The sequence below is a fragment of the Neopelma chrysocephalum genome, unplaced genomic scaffold (assembly GCF_003984885.1).
Source record: "Neopelma chrysocephalum unplaced genomic scaffold, ASM398488v2 Primary Assembly neopelma1_103b, whole genome shotgun sequence".
NCBI lineage: Eukaryota > Metazoa > Chordata > Aves > Passeriformes > Pipridae > Neopelma > Neopelma chrysocephalum.
Genome location: NW_020897767.1, coordinates 3,667,439 through 3,683,716, shown reverse-complemented (window position 1 = coordinate 3,683,716; position 16,278 = coordinate 3,667,439). Strand labels below are relative to the sequence as shown.

Here is a 16,278-nt window from a genome sequence, read left to right as displayed (position 1 = left end):
CTATGCTGCCTCCTTAAAGGCCAAGGCAAAGCCAAGAGGTTTGACCCTAAACAGAACTGCCTCAAGAAACAGAGGCTTCAAAGGTGATGGAGGCTTCAAGCTCCTGAAGATCAAACCTCGTGGCTTTAGTTCCTCCATCATACAGTCTCCTTGATTTCAACCCAGCAATTAAACAAGTCCATGGATTTGGCTTTAAGTTATCTTTCAAATGTAAACTGTATATCAAATATCACTTTTAGTGCCTGGAATGTTAAACAGACCAGTTATTTTTGTTTATTATTACACACAATTTTACATGATCAACTTGCAGAAGTTGCATTTTTATCACTAGCCCAAGAATACACAAATTACAATCCCATATAAAATGCTTTTCCCTTTCCCATTACACAACAGATGACGCTGAATTTCTGAACAATAAATACTAATAAGTGATAATATATGACAGTATACAGTATAATAAATAATAAATTAACAGTAATTTTTTGACATGGAATATACAAATGTCAGAAAATGCTTATAGATATTATACCTCATAAACTAAGGTTTTGTAGATAGAGCATAATTTGAAATGTTTACAGAAATAATTAAGTCTTACTATTTTAATGTTCTTTATTTTTCAGAACAAATCACAAGGGTTGTCATGCCTTTCATCTTAATTAGGCCATGTGTTTGTCTTATTTATTTCTATGTACTTTCATAAACGTTTACAAATATTAATTGTAAAGAAAAATATTTTTTCCTCTTGCTGTAATTGCTATATGTACATATAGTACACAGTGATAAATATTCAGTTCAATAGGTTTGGATTTGGGGGTTGCCTTGTATGCTGAAATACAGTAGGAATGAAGAGCTTGGTTTGACTTCATACTGCCATTCCTTTTTCTGCATATCTTTTTATTTAAAAATACACCATTTAAAATACTCGAGAAGTTAAATAAATGCATTTTTTCATTTGTGAATTATTTGGGTTCTCTCTCAATTCCTTCCCATCCCTCTGAATCTTTATTTCAACCAGCTATTAGAGGATTTACATACCATCAAATCTCAGAATCCAATCTTAGGGCCAGATCCCCATCCGACACAACTGGTTAAGAATCAGCCTTCAACATTAACCACTATTTTCAATGACTTTTAACTCTAAAAGATATCGAAAACTATGTGAAAACAGTTAATCTAAACTACTTTGTTATTCAACATCACAAAGGAAGCTTGAAAGAGACTCTCACAGAGCAGACTTTTGAGGGGGAGTGTATTTTGTTTGGATTGCTTTGCTTTTTAGGCAATGACACTGAAGCTTCTTGAATTTTATTAAGTGTGTGGCACTATTTTTTTCCCTGAATTGTAATTAAATTTGGCTTCAATTAATTACTGACAGATGCACATTTTTACTTTAGTGGCCAGATTGTTCACCATGGGCTACATCAGCCTCTCTGTTCCCACGAAGGGAGAGGTCAGGACCAAGCAGTTATAGCTGTGGTGATGGGGGGAAGGAAAAAGCCATGAATCCACATCATCTTCCTCACTCAAATTTTGTCAGCAACAAATAATGAAGCAAAGGAATTTTATTAGAGCAGAGCATAAGCAAATCAGAATAATTTTCACCCACTGGTGAAAAGTAGCCATTGCTGGATGGTTTCTATAAGATGGCCAGACTAACTGCTCAAATAGATGGAGCAAGGAAAAAGCAGGAAGCAAGAAAAACAAAGGATATAGCAACTGAAGGTAACAAATTCACCAAAGGTAAATATACAGGATACAGTGACGTATAGTGAAAAGACTTTTTAAAAAGAAAAATGCATGTAAAACTGATGTTCTACTCAATTAGGCAACATTTAAACAGCATTCTTTATTGTTTAAAGGCTGCAAATCCATTTCACCGGGTATTTTATCTGTCCAACTCTGGAGAGGAGCCAAACGTGTCAAATGACTGGCATGAACAATGCAATATGGTCAAGATGTTGTAGCAACATGGAGAAGTCCTAAGGCTACACATAACACTACTATTCAATAGCAAATCTGAACTACAAATTTTGAGGATCGTTACTTCATATCACCTGGTGTCAGTTCGGATCCAGGATGACACAGGAGAAACAGTCTACCTCATGGATATATGGATTTCACTGCAAGTGAGACTGGTTTATCCCACTGAAAGGAAATCAAACTCAATGCAGCACAGACACACCAAAATACTGAGAGTTTCCCCTACAAAGGTTTGTACCAAGAGATGCTCGACTGAAGTAACCAACAGCTGATTTTTCACTATTTTAATAAGTTCTGGCAAACTGAAAACTCAAATCTTCCCCAATGCTCAGGTTTACACATTTTGTATCTTAAGACAACAGACCACCCACTCACTCTGCACAATTGCAGAGAAGATCATGGAATCATAGGATGGTTTGGGTTGGAAGGGACCTTAAATATCATCCAGTTCCAATCCCCTCCTGTGGGGAAGGTTTACAGACTGTTTAGTGTTACATTTCAAGTGCCCCAAAAACCCCGTTCTCCAAAGTACTTCAGACTGTTTTTATGTTGCTTTATGCACCTTCATATCTAAACACTTTTTTTTTTAGAAATTTGAAGACTGTCACTAAAAGGGACTTAGTTTTCTTAGCAAATGGCTTTCACATTTTTCTAATATCCCACAGCTCTGATTTCATCTCACACAATCCATGAGCAGCAAGTCTTTTAAAATATATTTTTATGGAAGGTCTCAGCTAATTTTCCCCAAAAACTCCCACTCCAGAGCATCAATCCAAGGCATAACTACTGCCTAAGAACAGGGACCTCAGGAAAAGCAGGATTCTTCCCAGAAAACTAATACAGTCCTCGAAAAAGCTCAGACTGTCATAAAACCTGAGCAGCTGGCAACTCTGTCACCATGAAGTATCCATATGGAAGACCGAGATGTGTCAAACTACCCAAAACGAGTTTGGATAGTGCAGAAGATGGAATAAATAATTCAGTATCTTCAACACTTTCAACAGCAGGTAGTAGATATGCTACCTGCTCCTACAACGTGCCAAAATGTAACATGTGAGTGAGAGCGAGCGAGAGAATGTGAGTATCTCCAACCTGTTTTCATGAGGATATTTTGCTCGAGGAACTTCTCTTTTTAGAGGCATATGATCCGTATCAGATGTTTGTCAGGAGCAGGCAGCACCACAGAACATTAGGAATAACTTAGTGATTTTAATATATATTCACAAAATGAATTCACAAAGTCCTTCGTATACCCATACTAAAAAAAAAGTAAAAAAAAAGTATTTTTATCAAATATTACAAGAAATATGAAATGAAATTATGTATTTCTCCCAAATGCCCTTCACACGTCTCTAATATTTGTTGCTGCAGCATAGTGGCAACTTTCCTGTCTTAATATAAGCCGAGCAAACTATTCCATGTGCTCAGTGAACTGGCAGTCAGATCCACAGTTTAAATATTTCTGCTCTGTGTTCATGACATAGTTCAACTATAAAACTACATTGTGCAGTGTCAATCTTCTGCCACTTCTTCCCATAAGAAACAGTCACACACTGGTGCATAAACATTCATCATTTATACTTAGAGAAGATAAAGTGACACTTCTGTTCCCTAAGAAATTAAAATAAGGTAATTTAATGCTTAAGGGTCTCCAGACCCATATTTGGAGGAGCAAACCCCTACCTACACGGATTTATCCACCAGCACTTCATCAAAAACACAGGGACAGCAGGTAGACTGATATTTAAAAGCACATCAATACAGAAAATGTCAGGTTTTGTGTCTTACACACTATTTTCAGCCCCTGCACTTTCTGATAAGAACATTTCTTAACTGAGCAAAGCCCACACTCGCTACCAGATTTGAATGATTCCACCGAAATGGCTGAGCGACCGACTGAAGTGAGATTTCAAAGAAGTGAGACAAACACTCTCCTAAACTCAAAAGCTGCCAAACATATTTCATCAGACTTTCAAAAGATAATTGTTTTGTCTGTTCTGAATTAAGCTTTAAGTGCTTTAAGAAAGGTTTCTCTACAAACATGGCTAAAGATCACAAAGGGGAGCATTTGGAATGAATGGAACCCTTCAGTCATGTATTTATTTAATATCACTTGCATCATGCCTGGCATATACCATAAGCTGGTTTATTTCCATTTCCATAACATGATTTTAAGGGTAATCTGTACTGATGTCCTACCATTTTATTTCACATGTTATCATAAATGGGTTTTATTTATAACGCAACCAGGGGAAGAGAAGGAATAAAAGGGTCTCAGCTCTGCATCTTGGAACTCCTGACATGGGACATAAGGGATCAACTAGTTCTGGAAGACAAAAAAAAAAAAGTCTTTTGCCCATTTTTCTTCTCTAGCTCCTGGCTGAGAGTTTTGCAGGGTTAAAAACTACAATAGGCATTTACACTCATGTCTGGTCAACTTATACAACATGGATGTGTTCCTTGAGTAAGTAACCCATACCTCCACACTGCAAAATGTTGAGATTTCCCCACGTGGAAAAATCCAATAATAAAACAATACTTTAATACAAATACTTTTAGGCTTCCATATACTTTGCCAATTATGTTTTTCCAACACATCTCATAACCATTTATTACTTCTAAATTCCTTTTATCATTAAATAAAGCATCCAGTGCTGAATGCCCACTATCCCCCAGGAACATGAAAGAGAAACACACGCCTCTGGGGTTGAAATCTTACGTAACCAAGTCAGAAGAACACACCAGATGCTTTTTAATCTTCAAGATTAAGAAACTGAGGCCAAGGCTTGCTTATCAAAGGCCACCAGGAGAACCAGGGCCACAGTGAGAACTCAGGAGCTTGAGCCAGAGTTAAAGATAAGAGAGTGTCACGATCTAGTGATTTAATCAACTCATACATGACCACATCACAGTTCATGTATCTCATGGACCCTGCTCACCACAGTACCTGACAGATGTCCCAAAATATTATCTTTGTGAGACCATACAGAATGATTCAGTATTTCCAGATATCATATTTTCAGTCACAGATAGATGTATATGCACTATGTTTTTGTGTGCATGCACATGCAGATACATGACATATATACATACTATATATATATATATATATATTTTCTAGCAAAATCCACCATAAACCCACAAACCATTCCGAATTGAGCTGTGCAAACCGTGGCCAGGAAAACTGTTGACAACAGATAGTTTGTTACTGAGAAAAGACCACTCTCCACCACAGAAAGTTAAAAATCTGTTCAAGATGGTTGGGCAACGAGCTTTCATATCTGCAAAACCTGAGCACAGCAAAGTAGTTTTGGTCAAGGTCTCCAAATAACACCACTTTTCCAGCAATGCCTTTGAACTGCATATAAAACCTTTCAGGAGCTCCTGAAAAGGAAACTTGACTCAAGCTGTTTGTCAAGACAACTGAAGATGTTCTTTGGAATGTATTTCCAAAAAAGTTCTGGAGCACTGGTAGCTGTGCAATCATATGGGATTAATTTTCTGTGTATATCTCTATATATTGCTGGAAGAAACAAATTAACTTGAAAATTCAAAGATCTTTATACAGCCCTGTGCTCTTAGGTACAAATATTTAAGTAATCTTTACTTCCTGTCAAACACTGAAATGGATATTAAATTATATTAAATTATTATAGATACAAGTAGTAAAGTTTCTTTGCTGCTTTCTCTGTTATCTTCTGCATCTTGGTATTTCTTACACTGAGTATAAAAGTTATTTTAATATTGACTGTGATTTAAATTCCTGCTTCTGTTAAAACACTAAGTCTGCACAGGATGTATAAACACCTGCCCAGAAGCCTCATGAATTTTCCCTGTAAGGGATCACTCTACGAACTGGTTCAGGAAAACAGTATTTATTCACAATATTCCTCTCCTCAATGATTTCAGGATGTCAACCCTTCATCCACCCTTTTTTTTTTTTTACTTTAAAATAAATGAATAAATAAACAAACTCCACAGAAGGAGGGAACTTGACCATTCCAGCCTCAACTAAAACCAAAACTCCCTGCTAAGCCCTATGACCACCACTAGTATGTGCTCAGCATGGTGGGAGCTGCCCAACCTGCAGGAACACGGAAAGGGTGAAATTCTCCTCCTGACTTCATATATGAAATTAAAGACAGGAATACAGTTAATGTTTTAAAGAAAAGAAAAAAAAATAAATATGGGAAATGTCCCTCTCTCCTCTTACAGGATCTGTGGATTGACTTGATGGGAAAGAAGCAATCTGGTAGAAAAAAGATAAAAAATTTAATATTTTTCTTCTTTCCTATTCCTGTGTAATAGTAGAAAGAACAAAATCAAGAAGCAAGGAACTACTGGGAAAAAAAAATCAAGCCAAAATTACATCCGTCAGGGTGATGGAGTGCAGTGTCCTGCCCAGTCCCACCGCAGGCCTCCTCAGGGCTACTGTTACAAGTAAAAATTAAACAAGATGACACAGAAACAGTTCAAGATTGACATTTTCCAGCTTTGTGTCATGTTACATTATTTGAATGAATCTCAACTTTTAAAAACATCCAAAGAAAAGTGAGTGAGGGCTGTATAAAAAAGACATGGAGGAAATAAGACTCCCACTAGAAACAAATCAGCCACCCATGGTGAGTTCTACCAAAGGTAAGAATATTCTTAAAGACACTGTTACCTATCCCATCCACTCTCTTTTTATTTTTATTTTATTATTTTTAACATGAAAAATGCACATTATTCTACCAGTATTTTTTCCCTGTTACTTCACTCAGGTCCATCTCACAAGGGTTCCTGGATGAAGCCCAGTGTTTCCACCACTGCACCCTCAACGTTCAGAGTCACACAACACAAGGACTCCACTTTATTGGAAGGATACAGCCTCAAAACTCCAGAAAAAAAGCTCTTCAGAAGTATAAAAATAATATGCAGGACTTTTTTCTCAGTTACCAAGAAATTTGAAGCAGCGAGCACTCAACTTCCCTCTTCTCAGCACTCAAAAGCACTTACAAGAAAGCCTGTTCTTAACCCTGCCGCCCAGAAAAAAATTCCCTTTTATCTTCCATTTATTTTCATTTTTACCTGAAAGGCAGAAAAGAGTTGGGCTTTTATGTACACCAAAGACAAACTGGACTTTTTTTGCGGCGTATTAGATTGCGGTCGACTTCCCCTTCGATCTGAATGGATGCATACCTGAATTTCCACCAAAAAAACCAACAATTCTGCCCTTCTGATTTAAGCCCGGCACGTATTTAACGTTAACGTTCATCTACCCATGTTCTCACTGTTCGAGAACTCGGTGCAGGTGTTATTAATAAAATAAATTTATTTTTAAAAAGGATGCTATTCTATAAGCTTTGAAGCTCACACATAGTCTAACTTAAGCCAGCTTGGGCTCATCTGGTCTTTAAATGACTCCTTTCATGTGGTCAGCCCACGAGCCATACGTACTGCTGCTCAATCACGCCACTGTACATCGTCAGCGCGAGGATGATTTGCATGATTTGCATTTCCTGTACGCTCCGGCTTCAATGAGCTCTAAAAGCACCACGTACAAAAGAAACCACCGCCAAGTAATGCAAAGATTTTTAGTTAAACCAGATGAGAACTATTTCAGTCAGGCTGCCAATACCGAAAAAGAAAAAAAATAAGGAAAGAAATTTGAAAAAAAAAAAAAAGGGGGGGGGGGGGGGGGAAATGTCTCGGGGATATCCTGTTAAATAGGGATTTATTCGGAGGGAATCTGAACTTTAGATTCATAACCTTTCTTTTAAAATATAAAAGTTGTATGAATTCCTTCAGTAAGAACTTTTTCCCCCCTCAATATTTCTTAGCTTTTGGCACCACGTTATATTATTTATTTATTTAATAGCACATAAAATGGATACTGATTACATTCAGCTTTATAAGGTACGAAAACTAATCTAATCAAACTGAATTCACCGATTGCTGGTTAAAACTTCTCCCTATGAAGAAATCTTTTATTTTATCCCAAATGATCAATAAAAGCTGTTGGACAAACAGCTATGACAGAAACAGCATTACAGTGGGCTTCAATGAATAAGAACTAAAGTAAAAAAAAAATGTACCAGAGCCTCGTCGTCATGAAAAACAGAGACAGATGGGGAGCCAGACCTATATGATGCTACAAATAGATGAATATCTTGTAAGGATTTCAACAAATGTTATAAGACCTAGTCAAAATCTGAAAAAGTACAGTGCAGCAGCACAAGCAAATCTGAAGCTCACCTGAAATCTGAGCCATAATGTCATCATTATATAGATTATCAACATTTCAAAAATAACCATAAAAATAGAGAGTATCCTTAAAGCCTTTTTGAAACCTATCCTAAATAATGGCACAATTAGTTATGTCATTATTTAGTACAAAGAAAATAAAATTAAGAAAGTTGGCTTTAACAGCTACTTTGGAGATGAGGTGTATCCTGTTCCAAACTTAAAAATAAAGGTGGGCGCACACCCTTCATGTTTCAATATTGGGTTTTATGGCAAATCTCTCTTTAAAAATAGATGAATTCAGATGACTGAAGAATAGCAGGCTGATAGAGTGGGCTGCATGTGACCAGCTACAGGGCGTACATCACGTCTGCCTGGTAGAGACCCAAGACAGGCTGCTCGAGGAATCTGCATATCATCACACTCCCTGAAAACCACAGCAAACTCCCAGGGCTGTCGCTTCCAAAGGACACTCATTTTTAGAAAATTAAGTTGCATCTTCCTTTTTTTTTTTTTCCCCTTCTGTATTGTTCAAATGTAACCAAATATCAGATGTGGGCGAAACTGTTACCGACGGGGTTAAATTCTGCCCTGAATACAAAAATTCCACTTATTTCATTGTTGTCTGCAAATACACAGTCAAGAGAAACATTTAATCACAACACGCAGTTTCTATATTGTGACTGTAAGATTTAGTAATCGAAATGGCTACCAGGATAAAAATGCATTCTGTCATTTTTCCACTTAGAGAGCCCCTGTATAATGCTCTTATTTAAAGGTCAGCTAATTTTATTATGGAAAGTAACTAATAACCTTTATTAATTCTTAGGCTCGCCGTTCTCGAGCTCGTCAACCAAATAAATAATACACTGCAGAAGATATGATACAAACCAAGCTGTTGAATACAATCTCTCTGTGTTTGCAACAGACAAAAGAGGTCATCAGAAATTTAATACATGGGGTTTTTTTGCTCTGGAAATTAGGAAAATATGGATAGACAGAGCTTTTTAAAAGCCAGGCTGCTGGTCCTCCCCCCTGCTCCAAGATGCTGAGCCACCGAATGAGGTGCTGAATGCACTAATATCCAAGCACAACCATGATCCCAAATGTTATGTTGCACCTATTTTTATGTAATTTCCTAAATTTGTAGGACGTGCACAACGTTGGAGACCATAAGAATTTTGCTTAGAAAGTTTTCTGCTTTCACTTGATAAAACGACTGAACAACGTGGAAATATCAAAGTTAAAAATATATGTATTTATATTTTATCCTCATTATACTTCTTGTATGGGAAGCATTAGTACATTGCACACTATATAAAATAACATAAGATTTTCCACTTTTATTAAGTATTTTTTGTTTTCCAGAAGTACCTCAGAATCCAGCATTATTCATGGTCAGCCTTTCCTAGCACACGGCGTTGGGTGAGTTTGTTCCTAAGAAACATTACAACGCTTGAAACTAAAAATAGATGGTTATTTTTAGCTATTTAATCACATGAGGAAAAGACACAGTTTGTATCAGTCTTCTTTAATTTACAGAATAATTCCATAACGCGCCCTGTGTGTATATCATGAAAATCCCTGGCACACAACCTCCAGGCTCCCACACCGGCTGCAAGTGGAAGCAAAATGGGGTTTAAAAGATTCCAGCAACAATAGTCTTGTGACTAAATCAGAAACAGAAGCACAAGTCATGAGCCAAACAGATACCTATCGGTTTCCTTGAGCTTAATCTTATTAAAACATGGCTCTCAAAAATGTTTAATAGAATGCCACGTCAGAGAGCAGGCAAATGATAAAAATAGTTCATGACAGGAAATCATTATTAAAGCAGCACTACTTGTGTATCTGTTATGGAAATTTCCCTGTAATTTTTCGAGGTTTCCCCTTATGCTTTTTCTTGAGTTGCTGTGACACTTCTTCTTTTTTTTCATCCCCTCAATGGTGTGTAAGTTTGAGATGTAAAAAGAAAATTATCACTGCAATTTTCCAACTATACTCTGCTCAATACCATCTCAAGTGTGTCATACATCATCTTGCCATTCACTTGAACAAAAAATCACATAATATGCAGAGGTAGAAAATAATCTGAAATGGGGAAATGTCAGTAAGTTAAAACGACATTCATATGCCAACACAGGGGAAAATACAATAAATAAATAAACAAATAAATTTTATCTTAATTTTAAGGGCTTTCATCATGAAAGACTCTTAAGAATGTTTCAGTTGGGGAAAGTTTCTATGAAGAGCTGCTGGGAACAACAGGAGAGTTGTTCTAGAGTTGACCAACTAACATCAGAAGAACAAAACTGTTGATAGTAGACTATCACAAATCAACCTTAACGTTTTAAGAAGTTTACAAAAATAAAATTCAGAACCCTAAAAAAAAAAAATCCTAATTTCTGTCCTTTCTACTATCATGACCCCTGTCACAACCATCCCCCAAATTATCCTTTAGAGCATTCCATAAAATATAAACTAGACTTGCAGCATCTTGTCCAGTTACATAATCCAGAAAAAGCTTTTGCAACCGAAAAACACCCACCAAACAAAAAAATACTTTTACAAGATCTTATCTTGTAAAAGGCTGACTCCAATTCCTAATCCCTACTTTGCCATCTTAAAGAGACTTCAACAAACTTCAACAGCCACCCCCAAAAACCTTTAGATTCTTCTTAAAATGTCACTGGTAGGGAAAAAAACATCCATCCATCAAATTAGCTTTTCAATGAAAACAGATATTGCATCTCTAATGATGATTCCCCAAAAAAAAGCAAGGATTACTAGATCACTGGTGTCCTGGCTTTCCGTGAGGACACCCAACAACCCTCCTGTACCACCTCTTGTCCTCCAGCCAGCCCCTCTGCCCAGCAGCCTCTACCACTGCACATGGATACTCAAACGCAGGCAGGTTTTTAAGATTTAGGTCAAACTCATAATTATTTGCCACTGGCACATCATAAGACAAACACATGATGTGGGGAAACAACGAGGTGCTTCACAGAGACGTATCTTAGATGGAAACAGGGCTGGCCTTTAATTAAACTCCAACTACTGCCCACCTAAAATCCAGGGGCGCCAGTGCACCACAGCAATAATGACACATTTTAAAGACAGCAGAGTCACCATATGTTTTGCAAGTGTCTCTAAGGCCTCCTTGATTTCTGTCCTGGGTATACAGCCAAGCTCTATCTGACTCAGCATGAAAGGGAACGTGCATCCTATTAACAGCAGTGCTTAAACCTTATTCCATAAAGAGTTTTCCAAGAGCATTCACATCTATTCTTCTTAATATCCCTCCCACATTAAAATTATTATCTAATACAGGGAGTAATCAGCTCATGGTCTTAACTACAGTCATCCTCCTTGACAAAGCAGGGAAAAAAACACCCAACTGCGAAGCATTAGAAAGTCAAGGTTCAAAACATCCCCATTTATTGAGATCAGTGCAAATTTATTTAGATCTCAGTGCAACAAGACCAAGTGCTATCTCCTGATACAGACTGGTAAATTCAAAGCCTCTATTTCTGCAGTGGATCTCTACCAGGACACATGGAATGTCACAGCAAAGGACACACAGCCTGAACTGAGGGAAGAAAAGCTGGTGACAGTGAAACCAGAACGAGTTTTAATGTTAACTTCTAACATATTACCATGACAGAACACTGTATAGCACAGAAATTTCATGTTTTCCTGCCATTAAACAGCTTCCTAAACTGAAATACCATTATAGAAGCATAGGCTAATAGATAATTAATTTATTACAGTATTAATAATAGCAGGAATGACATTAAGGACAAGCCATAAGATGGAGCCAAGCAGGTCCTTCCAGGTGAGAACTGAATGGGCAGAGTTCATGTGTGCACCAAGAGCCATCCAGATCAATGCCAATTTGTTCCCAACATGCCTTCTCTCATTCCATAGCCCCTCTCCAATCCATTTTCTCCATATTATCCCAGGAAATGAGACATGCAAAAGGAAAATAGACATTTTTGTGGTTCTAAGGATCAAAAACACGTATGTGTAGAATTATATAGAGGGCCAGAACACCTCCCATTGCTTCAGGCTAAATGAGATGAGTCATCCACTTCAGAATAATGACCAGTAATTAAACAAGAACCTGTAAAGCTGTTAAGTGCCTGTAACAATTCCAACCTATGACACTGAAGGGATACAAGCTTCCCACATACTGAAACCATCCATGTGATCTATCATACAGTGGAGTTGCTTGCAAAATAACCTCTCACCTATGGAAATTCTTCTCCTCAAGAAGCCAAACAAAAACAATTTAAAATATTTATTGGCATAAATTTCAGCCCTGTTCCATAAACTGCTGAAGAGACATGACATCATGCTGACTACCTAGACCTGTCTGGTGGATAATAGCCCCAGATTTCAGGCTGAAGACTAAACTGCAGGAGCGTTGGAAGGGTGAGAATCTCCAGGTCACCACAGATGCTCAACACAAATCTGACTCACCAAAGCCAGAGCTGACACTCCAGCAAATATAGGAGGCCTGGTGGTGGCAGAGGGTGACACCACAAAAACAAGTCTTGCAATATTTTTGTCTTTGTTTCAGCCTCCTTGGACTGGAAGGAGGAAGGCTTTCCTTTAAGGGGACACAATTGCTCCATCCTCCAGTCCCTGTATTCATAGTTTTGCTTTCATGTTGTACTGACTCTACATATTTCCTGATGCATTAGTAAAATAATCAGCAAGCTCCATGTTCCAATAAGGCATTTCCATCAGTTTTCTATCAGCAGAGCAAGTTTCACTTCCCTTTGCTCCCTGGTTTCTTCTTCCACATTTCCAGACCTGAGTTACATGACCTTAAACTTTCACTGTTTTGCCGAAGTCCTTTCACACAGCTCATTTCTAAATCTTACTTGTCTACAAGTACTTGTTTTCCCCTTTCTAGCCCCTTACATCTCTAAGTGCCAAGCACTTGGCCAGCCAATATTCCCAAATCAGGCTTCAAAGACTCAATTCTGAATCGTCTTGACTCAGGATGTGACAAGAAGGGGCAGGGACCCCCCAAAAGCATGGCACTCTGCTCCTGCAGGAAAGGAGCAGATGGCCACCTTCCAGATGGCCGTCAACCTCGTCTCACCAATTCCAACATCTGTACCTTGAATTACATCTCAGAGGATGGTCCTGAGACAGACTGCAGGTCACTGCCCAGGGCCCCCCGGCTACACAGCTTCTCCACAAGCCAAAGCATTTTGCAAAATGCAGAATGACAAGCCTGAAAAAAGGTTAAGACTAATTAAAGTTTGTAGCAGGGCATAGTTGAAAAAGAGTTCAAAAGCAGACGTTAAGGAGAAACCCATTTAAATACATATATTTTAAGTGTATCTCAATTCCGGGGAGACTTTTTCTCTCCAGCCACAAACACCCCTTGCTTTCCACATGGCACCTTGTAAACCAGGAATTAAGATGTGAACCATGAAAACCCAACCAATCCCAATGGTTTTGCTCCCAGGTCACCCCACAGCTGAGAACGGGCTTATTTTTCAGCTTCCAGACCAAAAGTCTCTCACAGCACTACAAGAACACTTAAAAATGGGTTGGATCCAGTTTTGAACATGATAAACTTCCCAAGACTCAGGGAAACAGCGGTCACTGAATTTTAGCTTGAAGTAGCCAAAGAGTAATTTGTGAGTTCTGTACCATCTAGATCTAATTTTAACGCAGCCACAAATTACATTGTTTCTTCATATGAACTTAATCCAAGTCCTCTGTGGGGCAGTTAAAACTTGAAACCTACCAACAGGAAGGTAACCAAACAATTCTGTCTGCCACAATAAGAGGCTGGTATGAATTAATGGTTTCACCAATTTTACAGCATATATTCTCATACAGTTTATTTAATAAATTCATAAATTGTTACTGCTTTCTTATTCTGAGTGCATAATTTCCTCAAAAAGACTGTTTCTAGACATTTAAAAGAAAAAACTGTGTTTTACAATAGGAAAAGAGAGTACACTGCATTTCAAAATCCATTAAAATATAAAATTCTGGTTACAGGCTCAACAATCTGCCTAATTAGTTTTTCCTAATTAGCAGGATGGTCTAACCTCTTTAATAAGACTTCTGTGGACAGAATGTTCCATATTGGTTACCCATCTGAGGAAAAAACTAAACAAATACTTCTTAAGTGCAGCTAATAGAACAAGTGTGGTTGGGCTTCATGGTCAGAAGGCTGCTCTGGCATGTAATACTGGCAATCTGCAAAAACATGAAATATTCTACCTTAAATACTCTACTGCTCACACTAAACACCCCTCTGTATTTTCAAGACAAAATTAAAGATGTTATGTGCACGAGTTAATGAAGTTACAGTTTTAAGCCACATGATGGGAGGCAAAATAAATATATAAAATAAGATTCAAATAAAATAAAAATTAAAATAAAATATGGATGGATGGATCAAAACACACCGCAAAAAAGTGATAAGGGGAAGGCAAATACCATAGTCGTGCTGTAACAACCCAGAGCATGGCTGCAAAGTTGTTTTCCTCCACAGCAAAGCATTTGCTTGGTGCACACAGCTTTTGTACCTTCCTCTTCATCATTCACAGTCTTAGTGTGTACCTAGCAATGAAGAGGCAACAATATTACCTCCAAGTCCCCTCTTATCCAATAAAACCCATTCTTTTTATTACTATATATCAATCCTGTAATTCAAGGACTAGCAGTTAAGAGAAATGCAGAGCCCCAGCAGCATCCGTGGTCAGAGACAAACATTCAAGATAAAGAAAACTCAGGCCCCTGTTCCATTAGGAGTTTGCAGAGCAGCTGCTGAGCTTCATCACAACAGCTGAAATATCCCTTATACTCCTTAAAAATGCAGGAAGCACACAAGCTTCTCAAACTCCCTCCCTGCCACCAATTCATTCACCCCGATTCCACCCATGGCCTGAACATGTTGGTCTCATCACCCATCAACGGACAGGAAAACTATTATATCCTTCATTTTTTTCCAATCAGTATCTAGGAAAACAAGAGCCATGTGCAAAATATAATCTGAGAACAGTCCCTTGAAAACCTCCTGCTAATGACAGGAGGTACAGAGGCACCATAAATATTGACTTCAAACACGCTGAGCCCCAGAGACCCCACGCACTCCACGATGTCAACGACCTTCCATGCAGCTGTTAGCGTTGGAAATTAGTATTTTGAAAGTACAGATGCTGGCTTTTAATGCTGAACTTATATTCCACTCATTATAGCATTACATGGTTAATGCTTGGATTTGATGTTCTCAGAGGTCTTTTCCAAACTTAGCAATTCTATGAGTCTAGGATTAAAATCTACTATTTTTTTTCTGTATTGATATGTAAAACTATATCAAAGTATTTTTCAGTCTATTTATAACAGACTGAGTATTAATTCAAGGCAAGACCACTCTCTAGGTTCTCTACTCCATGATTTAAAAAATGGAAGAAAATGTAGGTTTTACCATTTCTAACTCATGGTGCAGTTTTGAATAATTTAGACTCTGGTTTTCCAAAGTCTTTTCTGGAAATTTGTCTTTTCTCACATTCCTTCCTACCACCTCTGCCTGCAGAGCTTCTGTCTTTTTGGGCAAGACCTGAGACCTGTCTTTAAAGCACTTCAGTCCTGAATGCTTCAACAGCCACAGAAACCACCGAAAACTGGTTCCAGACTAGGCTGGAGCCACAAGACCCTCTGCAGGGCCAGTCTTAAACCTCAGAAGAGTCAATTCTACTGCAAACCAGATTCTACCTTGAGTAGATGGCAACACAACTGTCTAGAGTAGGTAAAGACTCTGTAACCAAGTCCTTACTTCAGAAAATACATTTAATTTTAGCTCCTATACAGTTTTATTACAGTATAGCTATAGCAAGGAAATTCTTCATCTAAGTTAATTTAGGAATCATTACGTTCTAAATAAAACAAAACAAAATAAAAGATAACGCCATTGTTACAATTTCCACCAAAATTCATTTCCTCTTCTTGGGTAGTTTCAGCATCTTTAGCAGTACTACTCCAAATTAATTTGAAATATAACATTTTGAGCTGTTATGTTTTTGATAAAATTGATTA

At 37.8% G+C, this 16,278-nt stretch overlaps 1 protein-coding gene across 8 annotated transcripts in view; it reads right to left on the bottom strand.

The window, feature by feature from the left end:
* The window catches only part of GTDC1 (glycosyltransferase like domain containing 1), a 181,218-nt gene that overhangs the window by 96,041 nt on the left and 68,899 nt on the right, over positions 1 to 16,278 (bottom strand). Inside the window, exons 2-3 of one of the 8 annotated variants that reach the window (XM_027695897.1) lie at positions 14,680 to 14,802; positions 13,337 to 13,453 (exon numbers count right to left, since the gene is read on the bottom strand). The exons of 6 other annotated variants lie outside the window; for them this stretch is intronic. In XM_027695897.1, the coding sequence (XP_027551698.1) occupies positions 13,337 to 13,453; positions 14,680 to 14,783 (221 nt within the window). In that variant the 5' untranslated portion in view covers positions 14,784 to 14,802. Of the gene's footprint in view, positions 1 to 3,072; positions 3,239 to 13,336; positions 13,454 to 14,679; positions 14,803 to 16,278 lie in introns of all 8 variants that reach the window. One more of the 8 variants, XM_027695904.1, reaches the window with a different exon arrangement.